We start from the raw sequence: 20,624 nt of genomic DNA, 5'->3' as shown, positions 1-20,624 counted from the left end.
CACCACTCACAATAGCCAACGGGTGTACATAATCCAAGTTGTCCATCTGCAGGGGAATGGATAAACAAAGGTAGACTATCATTCAGTCAAAAAGAAATCAAGTTCTATAATTTTGCAATAATGACGATCCCTGCCCTGCTCTGGGCTGCCACCGCTCCATGACATGAGGTGACATGGTTAGGGATTGCCAGGCACTTGGAAGGCATTTCCTTTCCCACCTCTCCTCTGTGAGGAGTCCATATTTAGACCGTGGCGTATCCAAGTGGTTAAGACATCTTAAGAATGATTTGTTTTCTGTCTGACAGAGGTTCCTTTCTATTCCATCAGGTAGTCGGAGCTTGGCTGCACTCAGTTTGTGCTTTCTTCCCCAGGTGGAGGTGGAGGTGGGCTTGGGTAGGTTAGTGCAGTGTCACGGCATCAAGTGCTGGGTGGTATCTGTGTAGCTACCCCAATAGGCATAGCTGGGATGTCCCCATCCCTCTCCTGTCAGCTGTCTTCTCATGGAAGTGGATGTTGGTTCCAGATCAGGCCAGTGGCAATTAGTGCCCAAACCCAGTCACCGTTGGAACTTGGGGATGTTGCATGGCTTCCAAATCCTCTGGGATAAATACAGGCACTTTCGTGTCCCCCCTCAGGAGCCTGGAGGCCACGTGCTGCCATTGGGCTTTGCTTTGTCTGCGGAGCTCTACAAAGCTTGTCTGTCAGTCAGACACCTTGCCCAACAAGCCACGCGGCTGACCCTTTTTTCTCTTCTCGTCCCAGTGACCATGGGGAATAGGGGGTTGCCCCTAGAGTTGGGTCTCCAGATCCCCAAACTTATCTTGGGGCTCTATCATGGGCTCTGTCTACCCTTTTAGGAATTCCACAGTGCACCTGCACACCTGCCTCGTGTGAACGGCACTTGTTTGCCACACCCTTCCATCCTAGGAATTACTCTCAGGCTACGGGCTGGAGAAGCACCACTTCCTCTTGGTCTACACCTATAACAGCCCCTTCTGGCTTCCCCGCAGGCACCCTGACCTTCTTTTTACTTCCCAGGCAGGTTTTGTGGCGATCAAGTCCCGGAGCCCCTCGTCTCCACAGACAGCCGGCTCTGGGTGGAGTTCCGCAGCAGCAGCAACATCCTGGGCAAGGGCTTCTTTGCTGTGTATGAAGGTGCGTTCCCAGTGAACGGAGCCACGCAGGGTCTCCTAAGATGCCTGTGTCCTCCTGTTCCTCTCGGATGCAGGCATTTGGCAGCTTGCCTGAGCCAAGCGGGTCAGGGCCAGGCCACTGTTGCACCCCTGCAGAGGGCAAGGTAGATCCCAGGACATGCTTCTCCCCCGCCTGCTGGAAGGAGAGCAGCCAGCTGTGTTCACCACAGGCTGGATGTCCTGTTCACTTTAGTCCACCTGGGAGTCAGCTTCCCTGGTACCCGGGTGGTGTCAGGGTATCAGCATATGGACATCTGGCAGTGACAGAAACCTCCAGACCACTGTGGGAGCCTGAATGAACATCTCGCCTCTCTGTGCCTCTTGTGTCTATTCATTTGTGCAAGGAGGACTCTAGATGACATCAAGGGGCTTCTACCTCGTTTATTGAGGCCACCCTGGTGGCTGACTCATGGGCATCCATTGAGCTGGGGCTCTAGGCAGCTGCCACCAGGCTACCACCACTTCTGTTTGTTACACCAGGCTCCCCACAGTGAATATAAAGGAAATAGGGAGATCATGACAGAGGCTCCTTTTAGCTTTACATTGTTATAATGTTAGAGAGGGCCAAGTTTTGTTTTTGTGAAAGGAATTTTGTGTGTGTGTGTGTCCCTACCCTGGCGATAATTTAGAGTCACTTGGGAGGGATTCCAAATCACTACTGTTTAGAGCTTACCCAGAGCATCAGATGTGGGATGTGGCCCTAGCTTCCATGACACGAAACATCCACCAAGTGACCAGGTAATGGTCGGTGAAGGCAGCGAGCCGCTGCTTTATCAGGTGATTTTCTTTATGTGAAAAAATTCAGAGTTGAAACATGATCTTAAAGGCTTGCTCTTTGATGACGGGAAGAAAACCGCTGGTACGTGGCGCCATCTCGTGGTGGTACGTGGCCACCCACCTTCCTTCACCGCATCCTCCTGTGCTCTCTCTAAAGCCACGTGCGGGGGAGACATTCACAAAGACGCCGGTCAGATTCAATCTCCCAACTACCCTGACGACTACCGACCTTCCAAGGAATGTGTTTGGAGGATCACGGTCTCTGAGGGGTTCCACGTGGGGCTGACCTTCCAAGCGTTCGAGGTGAGTGCCGCTTTGGTGGCCTTTCCAAGGGATGGGGTCAGTGCTCACTTTAGTGAGCCGCCCTCCGTAAATCTGGGTTTTCCTTTTCTGGTTAAAGCCAGGGACCTAAGAGGCCACTGGTCAGTCATACCCGTCAACTGGGATCGAAACCTTTGCCGGCGTTGGAATTGGGTCAGGTTCTGGTGCCATTGTGGGTTACGGGTTGCACTGCTAACAAGAAGGTCGGTCATTCAAACCCACCAACCGCTTGATGGGAGAAAGATGAGGCTTTCTGGTCCAGTGAAGATCGCCAGCCTCAGAAACCTCCCGGGGGCAGTTCTATCCTGTCCTAGCGTCACTAGGAGCCATAACCACTTGGTGGCGGTGGTGGTGGGTGAGTGGAGGCTGCCAGAGGGATGAGCTGTCACTGAAATTTTAAAAAGAAGGGTGGCCTCCAAGAGAATGTGCTGATGTCCTTCCGTCCCCTGCCGGTGGCTCGGTGGTAGAGTGCTCGCCTTCCTTGTGCGAGACCTTCCAGCCAGGCTACCTGAGAGGGGTGTATGCCGGCCGCTAGGATGCTGAATATTCCAGGGGCATGTCCAGACTAAGACACTAGGGAGAGAAGCCTGGGGATCTGCTCCTGAAGACCAGCCAGCGAAGGCCCTCCTTACCGTCACCACAATGTGAGCCCTTTGAGCCTGTGGTTGCGTGAGGTGGGGTTCATTCCGTGCTTATCAAGAATGAGTCTCTCCTTCACTGGATTCAGCCTTGACATTCACACATAGAGGACGCTCAGAGATGCCCCAGACGCACCTGGGTCTTTTGGCAAGATTTTGGAGAGCGTCATTTAGGGACCCTAATTATTGGTCAGCCCCCCGCCCCCTAGCCCCCCGAAGTCACCCATCTACTTCCATTTCTCCATCTAGATCGAAAGGCATGACAGCTGTGCGTATGACTACCTGGAAATCCGCGACGGCCCCACAGAAGAGAGCGCCCTGATCGGCCACTTCTGTGGCTATGAGAAGCCGGAGGACATCAAGGCCAGCTCCAACAGGATGTGGATGAAGTTTGTGTCTGATGGCTCCATCAATAAAGCAGGCTTTGCTGCTAATTTCTTCAAGGGTATGAACCAGCACTGGGTTGCCACTTTCAGCACCAGGAAGAGATCTGGCTGCCACCCCCCCCACCCCCCACCTCCCTGCCCAGTTTAAGAATCACCAGACAGGGTTCCTACAGGGAAGGGACAGCAACCCATTGGAGAGAGGAGCACAGAGTCCCCCACAGAGGTCACCAAGGACTGAGGCAGCGACTTAGTCTTGGCTTCCACACAGCAGAAAGTCCTGCCACTGCTTGTTGGAAATTAGATCCCTTAAGTCTGCCAGTTGGCACGGTACACTCGTGTGACTGAGCAGCAATCATGAACGCGCGGCGTGTAGTCGCTGCCGGTCCTCGAGCTCCTACCCTGCCGCGAGACAGCAACATGCGAGGTCCTTGGTTTACGTGATGTCATCGAATTCCTAAGTCAAGCCTCTGAGTCAGGTTTCCATCATGCCTTGATCTGGGATAGCAGCCCGGGCGGGGTGCTGGTTGGGCTGAGTTCTGCAAGGTCAGCGGCTGGAAACCACCAGCCTCTCTGCGGGAGAGAGGTGGGCTTTGGATTCTCATAAAGACTTGCGCTCTCAGAGACCCACAGGGGCAGTTCTCCCTGTCGTGTAGGGTCACTGTGAGTCAGAGTTGACTCGGTGGTTGAGTGAGTGATGGGGGATGCAAGGGGCTATCCAGTAGCCCCAGGACTGAAGTTGAGTATTAGTGTTCCTTTCCAGCGAGCTAACTGGTACCCAGCTGGCACTGACCCATCTTGACCTCTTTTCTGGTTCTGCTTGTAAGCAGCAGTACACAGTTTTGAGGAGAGTGGCCAGAATTAGCGTGCACACGCGCACACACACAAGTGCCCAGCACACACACACACACACACACACACAAGTGCCCACCCAGCACACACACACACACACACACACACAAGTGCCCAGCACACACACACGAGTGCCCAGCACGCACGCACACACGAGTGCCCAGCACACACACACCCACACCCACACCCACACACACACACGAGTGCCCAGTTAAGTTTAAATGTCAGATGCACGATGCAGTATATTTCAGTGGACCCCTCGAGTATGGCGTACCTAAGAAATGTGTGTCTTTCAATGAGTCTTCTGTGTTTTATGTGGTCACCCACGAGGGCCGTGGAAAGGAATGCCTCCTACTAAATGGGCCGGTCAGCGGCTGAGGTAAGAGCCTTGACCTTCTACCCTCATGACGAGCCTCAGTGAATGGTTTGGAACAGGGTCAGCAAAGTTTTGAGGCAGAAGAGCCAATTCATCCCAAATGATCCCATCGGATAAGTTAAAACTTATTTGAGGGCCGTCAGTCTGTCTTTACAAGCAAATGAGCTCATCGTTATCTGCATCGTCATCGTATTGTCATTTTGAATTTCACTTCAGAGCCCCGTGTGGCTCACAGCCACAGCTTGCAGCGCCCTGGCCGGAAGGTCTCTCCACTGTGGTGGGCTGCAGGCCGAGGAGCACAGCTGCCAGGAGCCACGCTCCTGCTGTCTGATAGGAACAATACAAGGTTCTTGGCTTACATGATGCCGTTACATTCCTGAAGCATGCTTCCGAGTTGGAGTTCCAGCATGCTTGACGCACTGGGTGAAGCGCTGGTCTGCTGAGATCATCTGTTTGAGTTGAGGCAGTCTGCTTTCGTCACGATTCTGCCCTTCTCAACTTGCCGCGTGTCCTATCCAGCTGGAGTTCACAGCAAAGAGCCCTGGATTTTGCATCTGAAGTTCTGGGTCCTGGACGTGTCTGTGTCCCTGCCTTGTGAGGAGGGCACTTTTCCTGTCTGAGGCTGGATCAGGCTCGGTTTGTCCTCCGGTATTCCCGGTGCCGGGCACATAGTAGCTCAGTCTTCGTTGAGCAATGGACAAATGGGATGGGTGGAGCTCCGATTCCTTATTTATGAATCGTCTGCTTTGTAAGGGCCCAAGAAGTCGTGAGGTGGAAGACAAGCCCAGAGCATCTCTCCCCAACAAAACTAGAGAGTGCTTCAACGCATCCGTAGGACAACTCCATTCCCTCTTAATTCCACTTGTCCATGAGCTTTTGGAAGCCCCCTCAGGGAAAGAGGGTCACAAGAATGAGCCACACAGGAAACTCTAAACATTCTCATGGCCACCCAATATATATAAAAACAGAAACTGATATTCATTTAAACATCTATCGAATCCGATATATCCCAAATGCTATCATTTAAGCATACAGTCAATATAAACATTCCTAATAAAGATAGTCTCGATTCGCTTTTCCTTACTAAGCACAGTGGTTAGGCGGCACGGTTACGCCTTGGTTGCTAATCACAAGGTCAGTAGTACAAAGCCGTTCTCCACTCCACAGGCGAAGGACATCAAGAGATACAGCCTCAGAAACCCACAGAGACAGCGGACTCTGTCCTCTAGGGTCTCTCTGAGTGGGAATCGACTCTATGGAAGGAGGGGTTGGTTTTTGTTTTAGTTTTTCTGGTTTGTTTGTTTTAGGTTTGTTTTGTGTGTGTGTGTGTGTGTGTGTGTGTGTGTGTGTTTTAAGCCTTGGAAATCCAGTGTGCATGTTGCACTCCAAACCCACCTCGATTTAGCCTCGCTGCATTTCAAGTGCTCAGTTCCCACATGTGGCTGGTGGTTACCATGGTGGGCCATGGGCGTCTTGAGACTGAGGAAAGCCGCTCTATTGAGACCAGGCTTCTCCCTGTGTGGTCACCAGGAAGATGTTCTGGGAACACCAAGTGCGCAGCACTTGTGTGGGTACTTCTCCAGTGAACGAGGTGGGAAGAGTCATGGCGGTGGCTGTACAACAGGGGAAGAGCAAGCCAAAGGAGCTCTTGTCTTCATGCCAGTTGGCAGTTTTTATCCAGCGCCCAGCTGGCGGACGACACCAACTAGGATGCCAGCTGGCCTTGGCCTCCTTGTGCCAGCAGCAAGTGGAACGCCTCACGTTGCTGGTTGTTTCTGCGGGGGTGGAGGGTAGGTTGGCAGTGCCCCTGCTCTTGTTAGCGGATAGCATGATTCCTGCATTCTAATGTCCTCACCAGGACGGCCTTGATGAGGAGAGGGGCCTGCCTACAAGGGGTTTCTTTGTTCAAGCTTAGAGAGAGGGCCCTGCCTTCTCTTCCATCCTTCTCGCTGGGACAGCTCTCGGGGTCCTTATCGAACCCGAGACAGGCTCTCTACTTCATGAGTACCACCTGGAGAATGCAAAGATCTCAGAAAAGCGAGTACTGGATCCAACTTGTTTCTCCGCCCAAAGCTCTTCAGGATTCGGTGTGGCCTCAGCTGCTGTAACCCAGGGCTTGGAGAGCCTGTCTCACCACAGCATGGAGGCAATGCAGAGGGGAGCCCGCTGAGCGGAGAGTCCTGGTCCACGCTCATGCCGTCCACTTGAGTTGGATCTTGTAGATGGCCAGATACCCCCTGGTCGTGCTGGAGGGAGGATGCCTTTCACCCACATTCCTTTTGCTTTGGGCCCAAGTCCATGCATTGGTCTCGTCCTCTCCACCCAACTGAGACGCCTCTACAGGACAGCCACCTGACATTAGACCCATCTCCTGTCTGGTCTTTTGCTTATCTTATGCTCTTGGACTCTTGGCTTCCTCTGCTTCTCCTCCCCATGTACCTATTAGCCAGGTTTCTAGGACCTTCCACATGATTCTCTTGCCTGTCAGTTTTTCTTTCATGGACCCATCCTTGACGCACATTTCTTTCTGTCTCTACCTCTTTCCTTCCCCTTGCCAGGCCTGTCCCACACACTCTCACCTGGCTCAGGTGTGCAACCTTCTCCTGTGCACCCTCCCACCATTGTGTGATTCTCCCCGTCAGAGTGTTGATGGCAACTCCACTGGCTTCTATCCCAGCTACTCGTCGGGGCAGAACAGAACCGCTCCACAGGTTTTTCTGATTAAATCTTTAAGAAAGCAGACTGGCACATCTTTCTCCCTTGGAGCGGCTAGTGGGTCCAAACTGCTGGGCTTTTGGTTCACAGTCTAGCACTTAACTCAATGAGCCACCAGGGCTCCTCTGTCTTCTCTAGTATAACCAGGTGGGTCACTTGGGCGCTTCACATCTGTCGTCTTCAGACTTCCTGCAATGCCTGCCTTTAAAGCAGGTGTTCTTCTCATTTTAAAGCCGGAGGGGCTCTCGGGTCAAATCGCCAGCCTGAGGTCTCTCGCTTTTGTTTGTTTGTTTGTTTGTTTTTGTAGAAGCTATGTGGTCAAAGCTAGGTCGGTCTGACTTGCCCTAAAAGCAGGGTTTGTTTAGTTTTAAGTCTCTTTATTATCTAACCTCTTCCTTCTCTCAAACCCGAATCCAAACTCACTGTCATCGAGCTGTTCCCAACTCATAGGACCCTGTCGGTCTGAGCAGAACTGCCTTTTTCTGAGTTTCCGAGAAGGTGACTCTTTATGGGAGTAGAGAGCCTCATCTTTTTCCTTTGGAGCGGCTGGTGGTTTCAAACTACTGACCTTTGGGCTAGCAGCCCAACGTGTAACCATTATGCCACCGGGGGTCTTTATTCCTAGCAGAGATCTAAGTCGTGCTGTGCCTATTGTAAATACTCTATTGCGTGACTGTCACCATTAGCACATGTTGACTAGTTATATTGTTTGAGGCTGTAGACAATGCCAATGTCCTGCCTAGACCATCACCCCTCAACTCAGTCTTTCCTCCTGACCAGCTTTTAAAAGTCTCAGTTGAACTCAAGAATGCATCGCTCTAAGAGTTACCACTGTTTTCTCACCACGAAGCAAAAATAATAATAATAATAATAATAATCATGGGATGCTTCCAGGCTGTCTTTGACCTGGAGGGGACCAGCCAGGTTGGAGAGGATGCCGGGTGCCACTGGCGAGGACGATTGGAAGGAAATGGCCTTCCTTGAGTCAGAAGTGGATAGAGGGGAAGCTGATGTGCCTGCTGCCTCTGCCTGGGTCCGCATTGCAGGTCTAAGACCAATGGGTTGGAAATTGCAATCTGGAATGTTGTTAACAGAAGCCCACATGTGGCTGGCCTGAAGCGACCTGACAGCTTTGCTAGTCTTCCGACTCTAAGCTCTTTGATTCCATTTTGGGGTGTGTGTGTGTAAAATGAGATCTTTCAAGGGTTGATGCACAGTTCCATGTGTGCCCTAACCCAACCTCCCATGGAGTCAGGACACACCAGCCTTCTTCTCCCTAGACTGGCCCCTTTGGGGGACGATGCCCCGGCGCTGAGTTGTCCCTCCTTGGACATGGCCAGTTGAGTGATTCAAGCACAGTGGCTGCTTCTCTTCGGCCTCTGGCGCTCCCCTTGGAGATGCCCAGATCCCGGCTTCTCCTTTCACTCACTGGCCCGGGCAGATTCCCCAAGGACTCCTCGGTTTGTTCTGAACAGCCCTGTGCCCCCCTTTGCTGTTATCTAATTGCCCCAAACCCATGACTAGACCCTTGTCAGTGCACCATCCCTCGCCTCCCCCACTCCCCCCCCTTCCACCGCTCAGCTGCCTCCTGGCCTCTTCTTGCCGTCCATTCCAGGAGCATTTGCTCGCCGAGAGCCCTGGCTCTAACCTTGGCCATTTCCCGGTGCACATCTCTTCCAATTAGTCACATGCGTGCTAAGTAACTGGTTCTGGTCCTCCTCTCTAGAGAAGACTTACCCCTTCAGACGGGCCCTGAGCAGTTCCATATTTAGGGGGGAGACCTACCCCCTGGGCCACGGAAATGGATTAAGCCTTTGGCATGGAACCTTGTGAGATGTTTTGAAATCACAGAGGAATCCCGTTGACCGTGATCTCCTCCCTGAGGGGATAGCACGTTGCTCTGCCGAGTCTCCCCAGGTGCCTCCCTCACCCTCAGGAGCACTGCCGCCACAGAGCTCCCACCAGTGGGCAGCTAGCAAGAACAGGAGTTTCTTTTCTCAGTGTCCAGGGGGTTATTTGCCTAACACGGGGTCTCGGGTGTGCAGATCCCTTCCAGGGGCCCCTCTCCAAGTTTTGGGTAACTGTCGGCAGTCCTACAGGTCCCTTTGCTCATTCGTAGCCAAGCCACCCCCACCCCACCCCCTGCTGTTGAGTCTTTTAAAATCATAACCTTGCAGGGCAGAGTAGAACTGTCCACAGGGGTCCCGAGGCCTGTCAGGTAGTGGGTTCAACCCCCCCGGCTTGGCAGGTAGCAGCCCAAACTTCCTAACCCACAGTGCCCCCTGGGGCTCCTGATGGGTCCTCAGTGGCATCTGCCGTCCCTCCTGTGAGTGCCTGCCTCTGCTCTGTCCTCTGAATGTCTCAGAAGCGATTCCGTTGGCATCCGTCCTGCTCTGATACTTCATTCACGTAAAAAACCACCCTGGTTCTAAACGTGAACAGCTCTGGGGTCTAAGATGCCCGTGCCTATTGGGGAGGACCAGATTCAATCCGTACTGGCTGGTTCGGGAAAAGGAAGCGGGGGTCTCGGGGTCCTCAGTGGTCACGGGAAGCCTGGCTTTGATCGCGCTTCCCTCTGAGTTGGGGGCTGGGGACATGGAAGCCGGTGGGGCGAACGACAGGCTAGGTCTCCGGTGATTTCACCCCAGGCTTCTGCCTCCCTCGACAGAAGTGGATGAATGCTCCTGGGCCGACCACGGAGGATGCGAGCAGCGCTGTGTGAACACGCTGGGCAGCTACAGGTGTGCCTGCGAGCCTGGCCACGAGCTGGCTGCCGATAAGAAGGCCTGTGAAGGTAGGTGTTGCCCCGCCCAGCCAGGGGGGGCGAGCCTCAGGGCACCTCAGGTGACAGATGGTTGGCTGTGAAATCACAGCCCACAGACCTGGTGGAAGACCCACCGGCAACCATGAGAACCAGAAATCAGATGTCAGCCAGTCGGCGCTGATTCGTGGTCACCTCTCGTGTGTGGGAGCAGACTGTCCCGTAGGACGTTCAGTGGCTCCTTTGGGGACTACATCACCCAGGTGCCCACATTCCAGCTTAGCAGGTTAGCCGTTTTGTTCTAAGTGCACCGCCTTTGCCCTAGAAAGGGTCAAACCGGGACCAAGGGTTTCCTTTCCCCTGTGACAGAGGAAAATACACATGACTTTAAAGAAGAAGAACATGGTATTGAGTTTGTGGAGACGCTCACAGAGCAAACAGGTTCCTGGTCAGACAATTGGTTTGCCTCTTGTTCCGTATCCTTGGTTAAATTTTTCACAACTGTTGCGCGTCTGGCCATGTGTTGTTGGGTGTTGCATTTTCAAGAGCACAGTGTTAATGGTGATGTCGTTTCTGTTATGAGCGAACCTGAGATTTAACTGAAAGCTGACCTCTAGGCTGGCTTTGGTTCCAGGTTGAAGGGCGTCTGAGGGCAACAGTCTGGAAGGTTCCTCTAGTCTCTGTGACCCAGTAAGTCGGCCTTCCTTAAGAAATTGAGTTTGGATTCACGATGCCACTCCCCCACTACCACCCGCCCCACACACCCATGCTATCCAGGAATAACTATTGTGTCCCTGGTCTGGATGGTCATTCGTGGTAGCTGGAATGATTAGTTGGCGGGGCGGGGGGGGGGGTTGGGGGGCGAGACATGGAGGTAATCAGTTTAAATGTCTTAACATTTAAAAAAAATATTCTTACAGAACAGCAGGGTTGATGGCCGCTTGGAGGGGAACTGCAGCCACTAGGAACTCAAACCAAACGAATCCTGTTTCTGTTCCCTCCCTGCAGTGGCCTGTGGAGGTTTCATTACCAAGCTGAACGGCACCATCACCAGCCCCGGGTGGCCAAAGGCTTATCCCACAAACAAAAACTGTGTCTGGCAGGTGGTGGCTCCAGTTCAGTACCGGATTTCCCTGCAGTTTGAAGTGTTTGAGTTGGAAGGCAATGATGTACGTTCTTCATGCTTGTTTACTGGGGACTCATTGAGCTGGGGCTCAGAGCAAGGGACCTGGTGAGGTCAGCAACCGGCAGGGAGCTGGCTTGGACTAGAACAGGAGCTCCTGAGATCAGAGCAGCTCAGAACCGAGCAGAAAGAACCCGGGGCAGCGTTTCACATAGTGCAGCCAGCTGCACTTTCTCTGCAGATGGAGCTCCTTAGCCCCGATTAGCGTAAGTAGCATCCGAGCAGGAGAGGAGGAGCTAGGACCTGGGATGACTGGGCATTGGTGCAGCCAAGAAAGAGTGGGGCAGAGGTTCAGCTGGGGCAAGGATGGTATAAACAGCCTGTTCCCTCCCTTGGGCAGGGTCATCAGACTCCCCAGGATGTGAGGCCAAGCAGCTGAAGGTCCAGGCCCTGCTTGTCCCTTGAATTGGAGGGATCCCCCTCTGCTTGGCACACAAGCTGTTCTTCAGGCTCCCCCCACCGAGGTCAAGGTTTAGGGTCTTGTAAGGCCCCATCCTGACCACAGGCCCCTGTGACTCTCATCACTTGAGAGGCCAGGCCTCCCAGGAGGGGCTGCTGCAGTACACAGAGGGTCTGGTGAGGGACACAGGGGCACCAGGCCCTTTCCAACCCCCCACCCCACCCCCCACAGGTCTGTAAGTACGACTTCGTGGAGGTCCGAAGCGGCCTGACCCCCGACGCCAGGCTGCACGGCAAGTTCTGCGGCTCCGAGAAGCCCGAGGTCATCACGTCCCAGAGCAACAACATGCGCGTGGAGTTCAAGTCCGACAACACCGTCTCCAAACGCGGCTTCCGGGCTCAGTTCTTCTCAGGTATGGGGGCTGGAGACGAGGCCGCGGCACAGGGGACCAGTAGCTTGACAGGCCCCCAGCCTGGGGGTACCTGCTAGCTCCTGTCTGCCCGGACTCCCTCACACACTGTTTCCACCTTGGCCCATTTCCTTGGGATTTTGTGATCTTGGCAGTGAGCTGCTGTAGTGTCTTTGAGCAGCAGAATGGTATCCTCTCATGCTTCTGAGGCCACACGTCCAAAATCCCAGGTGTGGGCGGGGCCACGCTCCCTCAGAAGGCTCTAGGGAAGATGCTTACCTTGCCTTCTCTGGCTCTTAGTAACTCCTGGTAACTCAGCATCCCTTGGCTTCTGGCTGCACCACTCTGTGTCTGTCTTCACTTCACGCGGCCGTCTTCTCTGCCTCCATGTCCTCTCTTGTACGCATAGAGCTCCCTGCCACTGGATTCAGAGCCTCTGAGCCACACAGACCACCTCCGCCCACAGGGACCTCGGCCAAATTAGCTGTTCTCAGAAGCAGTTAGTTACTTGACCTGTCAAATGGGTGCATATGCCTACCTCCTAAGGTTGTGTGAGAATTAATGGAATGTATAGAAAGTCCTTGGGGACAATGGCCAGCCCTCTGTAAATATTCAAAAGCTATATATATTTGTTATTTTGACTATTCTTAGTAGTGATATTAGCCTGGTGGCATAGTTTTTACATGTTGGACTGCGATCTGATAGGTCAGCAGTTTGAAATTACCAGCCACGAAAGACAGGGCTTTCTACTTCCACAAAGAGTTACAGTCTTGGAAATTCACCAGGACAGTTCTACCCTGTCCTATCGGGTTACTATGAGTCAGCATCAACTTGATGGTAGGAGTTTTTGCGAGACTATTAGCCCAAGCCCTGGCAATGTCCTGGGTTACACGATGGAACTGCAGTCAGCAGTTCGAGGCCACCAGCCACTTCGTGGGAGAAAGATGTGGCTTCCTGCTCCCGAGGAGAGCTACAGCCCTGGAAACCCACAGGGGCCATTCTACTTGGTTCTGCAGAGTAGCGAGGAGTCCGAAACAACTCGTGGCAGTGGGCTTGAACTTAGTGCCTTTCCTAAGCTCCTTCCTGGGGGAGGAGACCGGGCAGGAGAAGATATGGACATTTAAATGCCTTATGATGTGGAGAAACCAAGACACACCAGGTCTAGGGTAATTCCCCCCCCCCCACTAGGCGGCTTCCCTCCCCTGTAGTGAAGGAACAGGGAGGGCTATCAGGGAGGCTCCAGAGGCTCTGTGGGCAGCAGAGGTCTGGAGTGGGGGGCATTTCCTCTGAGTTGACTCTGCTGCCCCCCAGACAAGGACGAGTGTGCCAAAGACAACGGCGGCTGCCAGCACGAGTGCGTCAACACGTTCGGGAGCTACCTGTGTCGGTGCGGGAACGGCTACCGGCTGCACGGCAATGGGCTCGACTGCAAAGAAGGTCAGGCTGCGCCCCCCCCCCCCCAGCGGGGAGGGCGAACGTGGGCCACCCGAGTGTGCATGCGCATGGGGCGGGGCGGTGAGAGAGGGGTCCTTTGTTGAGTCCCTGGAGCCCTGAGGTGCAGACCTGGCCTTGCAGTGGAGATGGCCCAGGTGAAGGGACCCCATTGAGGCTCAGCAGAGACACCAGGGCAGTGCGGCTTGTCCAGGAGGCAGCGAGCTGGGGGCCTTCAGATACTTGCTGATGAGTGTGGCTTCAGAATCAGGCCTCCCAGGTTTCCAGCCTGGCTTCTGTCACTTACTAGGTGTGTGTCCTTGGGCAAGTGATTGCACTTTGCTGAGCCTGCTGCTGCTGCTGCTGTTAAAAATACACCCCCTTCTCAATCCTTTGCTGACTTGGGGGCTAGACACAGCATTCCATTGGTATCTGATTGGTTCAGGAGCCCCACAGATACTAGCTCAATTCATAGCTGCTCAAGTCTCTTAAATAAAATGGCATAGTATTTGCCACAAAGGAGCTCTGGGGCACCATCAGGTAAGCATTGGACCCTAACCACAAGGTTGAGGGTTCAAAGCCACCAGCCCCTTGCGGGAAACAGATGAGGCTGTCTGCTTCCATAAAGATTGTATAGCCTCAGAAACCCCATAGAGTCTCTGTGCATCGAAATAAACTCAATGGCTATGGGTTGGTTTTGTTTTGTGTGTGTGTGTGTGTGTTATTTGTGTATAACTGTGCACACACACCTGGCTGACGTTACTCCTAGTACAGTGTAAATGTTAGGCAAATAGCATGTGCCTTTAAGGGATGGCTTTGCCCACTTATTCCTTCCCGCTGAATATTAGGAAAAACCCAGCCTTTTTATCATATACTAGATTTACAGAGCACCTCATTGCTTCTACATGAAGCAATGTTACACGTTTAGTTTCAGTTGATCTGTTGCAATCCCCTCCCTGTACCACCGTCCACTCCAGTTCCTCCCAGGGTTTCCTGTTTCCATTTCTCCTCCTCTCTGACCCTCTGTACTTGGTCCTTGGGAAATGCTGCCCCTTTGATCTTAAATGGCCAGTTAGTCTAATGTGAGGTAACTGAAGTTTCAGACCTGGGTGGTGGCTAAGGGACATCGTTTCTGGGGCTCCACTGTGCTCTGTCTGAACAGTAAGCCGGATCTCTTTTAGGATTTGGGATTTCGTTTCTTATTTTCTCCCATTCAATCCGGGACCTTCTAAGGGACCCTTTCCAGAGCACTTGATTATGGGAGTCGGGCACCATCTAGTTCGTCTGGTCTCGGGGTTGTGGACACTGATGATCCTGTGGGCCACGGGCCTGTTGGACTAAGTCTTTGCACGTGTCTTTGGATCTTCCCCATTCGTCTTTCTTCTAGATGGGAAGAGACACATAGTTGCATCTTAAGTGGCTGCTCACAACTTTTAAAGATCCCTGTTGCTAGTCAGCAAAGTAGGATGTGGAGCCTTGTCCCTGTGAAGTATGTTTGGCCTGTTGACTTTGGAGTCCAGAGACTTATTCTTTCAAGGTGTTTGTGATGTCTAAGTCGTTTTCATAACTGCCCTGGGCATGCTCCACCACACTCATGGACATATGTACAGCAAAGGTAAATTAAAGACACATATTCCCTGTCAAAGCTTTATATGTCCCTGGGCTTACTGCCACTCGCCCTCCCATGCCTGCCCAGCCTGTGTCTGTCCAAGCACGTAGACCGTTACTCCCAGAAACAACTCTGGCAGGGTTGCATAGACAGCAGTATTTGCCTCTGCTGTCTGCCCCTCCCCCAGTGACTTTACCTGCCTCCACCTGCTTGGGGTCGACTTCCTTCTTATAGTACATTGCCTTTCCTTTCACCCAGCTTAACACTTGTCTACCTATTCATGCAGTATTTTCCCCAGAAAGGTGATGCTGAAAAAAGGAGGTCGCTGGAATGATCCTGGGGGGGCTGTAAAAGCTGATAACTACAGACTACAGAACAAAAGGTTTTCATTGCCGGTGTGTGTGTGTGTGTGTGTGTGTGTGTGTGTGTGTGTGAATAATTATCCCCCACCCCCGAAAGGAAGCAGTGGGTCAAATAAATGTAGGAACCTGTGCTTGATCACATGACTTCCCCTCTCTCACTTTGTCTCCTACCTGTGGTAACCATCAGAGAGGGTTTCTTTTCATTTAAAAATATTTTTAAAAAATAATTTTATTGGGGGCTCATACAGCTCTTATCACCATCCATCCATCCATTGTTTCAAGCATAGTTATACATTTGTTGCCATCATCATTTTCAAAACATTGTCTTTCTACTTGAGCCCTAGTTTAAAAATATTTTCTTGACTTTTTTACAACCAGGCGATGTTTGTCCTTTTGCAATTGACTAATTCCAACGCAGCATAATGCCCCGCTGTGTCTGCCTGTGCTATAAGGTGTTTCTGGCCTTGGTGGCGCAGGAGAAAGACAAGGCTGCTTGTTCTGTAAAGATTTACAAACCTTGGAAACACTAGATAGCGCCGCTGAAAATCAGCATGAACTCGATGCCAAGGGGTTTACCATCAGCGAGCAAATAAAGGTTGGTACTTTCTATTCAGCCTTGAAGAATGGCGATGAATTGGTGAAACATCCCTGAATATTTTTAATCCACGCTGGTCAGGGCCATGAATACAGAGCCGGCAGATATGGTAGGCAGTGCCTCTGGGGTGTAGTGGGAAGAACTTTGAGTGCTTACTGCCATCTGGTGGGGACCTGCCTAACTGCACGCATCTGAAGAAATGGGCCTCATCCCCCCAAGCCCAGCACCAGCGACCTTCAGAATGTACTTGACTCACCATTAAAACCCCCATTACCTTAAAAAAAAGTTTCATGTCATTCAAAACGCTTTCCATTACAGAAAACACATGATTCCTAGAAAAAAAAACATTCAAAGCAGAAAGGCATTTTGAAAGGGTTAAACTTTTGTGTGTGTGAGAGAAGGTTCTGGAAGTATTTCAGAGCTGTGGCGCAGGTTGATCTGTGATCCTCAAGGTCAGCAGTTCGAAACCACTCGGTGCTCCTCAGGAGAAAGGAGGAGCTTTCTACTCCTGTCAAGGGTTACAGTCTCGGAAATTCGCAGGGGCAGTCTACCGTGTCCTGCGGGGTCGCTATGAGTCCGCATTGACTGGATGACAGTGAGTTTTTGGAAGCACCTGGCATTTTAGTGTGCAGCATCCGTTTATGTTCTAACATTAGTTGCCATGTGCAGGTCTTACTGAGAAAATAGGATTTAGGGAGAAAGGTTGCTCCCCGCTGCCTTTCTACTCGGGGGTTCTTCAGGACCCAGATGGCTTTGAGGAGCCAGTCATTTGGCAAAAAGCCTTTTTTCTCTTGTTACCTTGCTCAGTGCAGGGCATTCTGGCACCTTCAACAATCGCTCAGGCCTCCAGGCCTTGGCCTCAGCCATGGGGGCCTTTAAAGGAAATCACGGTCAGGGGAGCTGTGAACAACATTCCTTCACAAGGATAAACACTTGGGAGTTAGGAGACTCAGCTGGGGAGTTGCCGAGCCTGGCCAGGCCCACCTGGAGTAATAAGGAGTAGCTAAGACCTCAGAAGCAGGTGCAGCCTGCTCCCCTGCCTCCCGCTCCCCGAATGCCCAAGCCCTAGCACATGGACCTGAGCGAGTGGTCAGAGGCTTGGGTGGTCACGGGCCTGCGTGGTCACGGGCCTGCGTGGTCACGGGCCTGGGTGGTCACGGGCCTGGGTGGTCACGGGCCTGGGTGGTCAGAGGCCTGGGTGGTCACGGGCCTGGGTGGTCACGGGCCTGGGTGGTCACGGGCCTGGGTGGTCACGGGCCTGGGTGGTCAGAGGTCTGGGTGGTCAGAGGCCTGGGTGGTCACGGGCCTGGGTGGTCACAGGCCTGGGTGGTCACAGGCCTGGGTGGGAGGGGAGTGGAAGAAGTGGGCAAAGTCTTAGCAAAAACGGTGTCATTCTGAAGTTGCTCAAATCCTTGTCAAGCCCTTGGGCTTCCTTCCTGTGATGGGACAGAGGATAAATTAAAACAAAAAGCCAAACAAACAAAAATGACCGTCATCAGGTTGATTCCAACAGGGAGATCACTTCCACCGCAGTTCTGCCGATCGACAGTGGCAGCCACTGTGTGGGTTCCCTGAGGGAAGGGGCTGGGCGAATAAAGACAAGTCTTCCAGGAGCTGAGCCTTTGGCCCTGTGGGCACCCACTGTCTGCCTGGCCACTCAACAGACGCATCATGGAGCTGGAGCAGGAGCTAACCTCGTGGAGCCTGTTCGAAGTCTCTGCCTTCCACTGACCCCCTTGCCTGCCACTTTCCATGCCGTAAACCTAAGCTGCAGAGCCGAACTGAAGGAGGAAGAGCTACCTCACCAGCCACCCCAGGCTTCCTGGGTTCAGATCCTGGCTCCACCACTTAACCAGCAAGCCACTTAATCCACTCTGAACCTGTATTATTATTTAGAAACGGGAAGACTTAAATGCGAGACCACTTGCCGTATGCTTACCATAGACTCCAAATGGAGGAAGAGAAAATTGGTCACCTTGCTACGTATTCACTCTTTGCTTAGTGCACCGTGCCGAGAACAAGATGAAGCTGCTTGGTAACGCTAAGAGGGGCACAGGGACGAAAACAACGCAAGGCTTCCTGAGAGTAGCTGCGACTGTGGGACAAGTAGAGAGTAATTTTCACGTGTAAACTGGCAGTAAGAAGCAAAAGTCACAAAAACAGCCTTTTAAAACGGAAGGCATTTCTTTCAGAAGCCTCGAGCAGGGCTGCCGCAGGGGTTTCTGAGACGGTAAATCTTTACACAAGCACACTGCCACATCGCTCTCCCTCCGAAAGGCTGGTGGGCTTGAACTGCTGAATTCTGGATAATCAGAGTTAACCTCTGTGTCACCTGGGCTCCTTTAGCAGGTGTAGCCCACGGATTACGAGGAAGGCACTCATGGATCATGGGCTATTTTTCTTTCTTTTTTTGGGGGGGGGGCATTTCCTTTATTGTCCATGTCCTTTTTAAAAAAATTTAATTTAATTTTTTTAAAAACAATTTATTAGGGGCTCATACAACTCTCATCCCAGTCCATACATATACATACATCAATTGTATAAAGCACATCTGTACATTCTTTGCCCTAATCATTTTCTCTTTTTTTCTCCTCTTTTCTTTTTTTACATTTTATTAGGGACTCATACAACTCTTATCACAATCCATACATATACATACATCAATTGTATAAAGCACATCCATACATTCCCTGCCCCAATCATTCTCAAAGCATTTGCTCTCCACTTAAGCCCCTTGCATCAGGTCCTCTTTTTTTTCCCCCTCCCTCCCCTTTCCCCCCTCCCTCATGTGCCCTTGGTAATTTATACATCGTTATTTTGTCATATCTTGCCCTATCCGGAGTCTCCCTTCACCCCCTTTTCTGTTGTCCGTCCCCCAGGGAGGAGGTCACATGTGGATCCTTGTAATCAGTTCCCCCTTTCCAACCCACTCACCCTCTACTCTCCCAGCATCGCCCCTCACACCCCTGGTCCATGGGCTATTTTTCATGGCTGGGGAAAATTTGTATTGAATCATTCTGGGGAGAGTTGGCATTATGACGTGAACATACTTATAATTGTGAGTAGCATAACCTACTCTTAAACACAGATCATGTCTGTAGGCTCATTGAGTACATCTCTTTAAAGATTGATCTGTCTCTCTCCTTCTGTCTGTCCATCAATGTCGAACTTAGTGCTTTCCAGTGTGTCCTCTTATTAGAAGAGTTGGACCATGTCATCATATGAGCCCTATTCTCTTAAGTAAAGACAATATGGGATACAGTGAAACAAAAAATCTAAAAGAGGTGGCAGGTTTACCAATGGAGCTCTTTGTGATTCTACGTTAGTTAACCCAGCCCTTTCTGTGTGCCTGGCCTCTGCCAAGCATTTGGCAGTGTGGTTCCGCTGCTCCAAATACAGACCCAAACCCATTGCCACGGAGTTGATTCAGACTCAGAGCTCTCCTATAGATCAGACTTGAACCTGAGACTTGGAAAGCCTTACATGAGCAGACCACCTCCTCTTTCTCCTGGTAGGCTTGAACCGCTGACACTGCGACATCCGGCCCCTTGACTCCGGCATATCTGATCACCATGAATGGGAATGGACTCAACAGCATATAACAATAGGGCTTAAATAAGAACCTATAGTTAGTGGAACCAGAATTTGAGCCCAGGTCTATTGGACTCTAGAGCCTGTGTTCTGGCCCATGAGTCCTGTGTCTACACTGATAATTGAGAAAGGTAGCAAGATTTATTCAAATCAATCAGCAAGTCTCTGAGCAAGGGGACACCTGATTCAGGCCAACCCTGCCCCACATTTGCTAGCGACCGTGTTGGCAAATGAGAGAGCAAGGTGGGGAGACTCCCTCCTTCCACCCGAAGCTGTCCTTGGTGTGGCCGGCAAATGACTGGCTTTCTCCTGCTGAGTGCTGTTCCCTTTGCCCCTAGCTGGCTGCGAGCACAAGATCAGCAGCGCCGAGGGGACACTGGCGAGCCCCAACTGGCCGGACAAATACCCCAGCCGGAAGGAGTGCGCCTGGAACATCTCTTCGACGGCAGGCCACCGGGTGAAACTGGTGAGTCCTCTCTGCTGTTTTAGAACACGGCCTTTGGTAGCAGGCCGTTGTGGGTTCAGGTTTCTGCTCTGCCACAACCCAGCTCTGAGGCTGGGGGAAGTTACTCTGACATTTGGGGTCTCAGGGTGATGATCTGGGCATGTAATAAATGGTAAAGCCTGTGTCCCGAGGCTGTTGTGTGGACGCGGAGGAGAGAGGATGCACACCAAGCCCCCAGCACTTGTGTGGCCTGTGAGGAACGCTCAGGATGCACCTGCTCCCTGGGGTGCCAGCGTTGGGTGGGGGCTGGAGGAGGGGCACCTCCCACACAGACCTTCGGTCCTAGTGCTTTTCATTTTTCAAGATTTCTAAAAGCAGTACTTTCTGAAGGTTAAAAAAAAAACCAACATCGGTACACAAGTTTGGAAGGTGGAAATCAAAGTCCCTAGACACTCCCCCAGCCCCCCTAAATCCCTGCTCTAGAAACCACCCCTTTACATATTGTCTTGTGAGTCCTTCTCGACACTGTCCTTGTGTGAGCCAATCATGCATGCACACCCACGAGAGGAATGATCGATCCTCC

At 52.1% G+C, this 20,624-nt stretch overlaps 1 protein-coding gene across 2 annotated transcripts in view; it reads left to right on the top strand.

The window, feature by feature from the left end:
* TLL2 (tolloid like 2) overlaps positions 1 to 20,624 on the top strand; it is a 172,136-nt gene that overhangs the window by 145,581 nt on the left and 5,931 nt on the right. For both annotated transcript variants that reach the window (XM_075533979.1, XM_075533978.1), the window contains 8 exons: positions 1,039 to 1,155; positions 2,128 to 2,273; positions 3,179 to 3,374; positions 9,924 to 10,049; positions 11,025 to 11,185; positions 11,831 to 12,011; positions 13,320 to 13,445; positions 19,935 to 20,062. In XM_075533979.1, the coding sequence (XP_075390094.1) occupies positions 1,039 to 1,155; positions 2,128 to 2,273; positions 3,179 to 3,374; positions 9,924 to 10,049; positions 11,025 to 11,185; positions 11,831 to 12,011; positions 13,320 to 13,445; positions 19,935 to 20,062 (1,181 nt within the window). The remainder of the gene's footprint in view (positions 1 to 1,038; positions 1,156 to 2,127; positions 2,274 to 3,178; positions 3,375 to 9,923; positions 10,050 to 11,024; positions 11,186 to 11,830; positions 12,012 to 13,319; positions 13,446 to 19,934; positions 20,063 to 20,624) is intronic.

This window comes from Tenrec ecaudatus, chromosome 16 (assembly GCF_050624435.1).
Source record: "Tenrec ecaudatus isolate mTenEca1 chromosome 16, mTenEca1.hap1, whole genome shotgun sequence".
NCBI classification, from domain to species: Eukaryota; Metazoa; Chordata; class Mammalia; order Afrosoricida; family Tenrecidae; genus Tenrec; species Tenrec ecaudatus.
The sequence above is the reverse complement of the archived record's forward strand: the minus strand, read 5'-3'. Positions and strand labels throughout refer to the sequence as shown.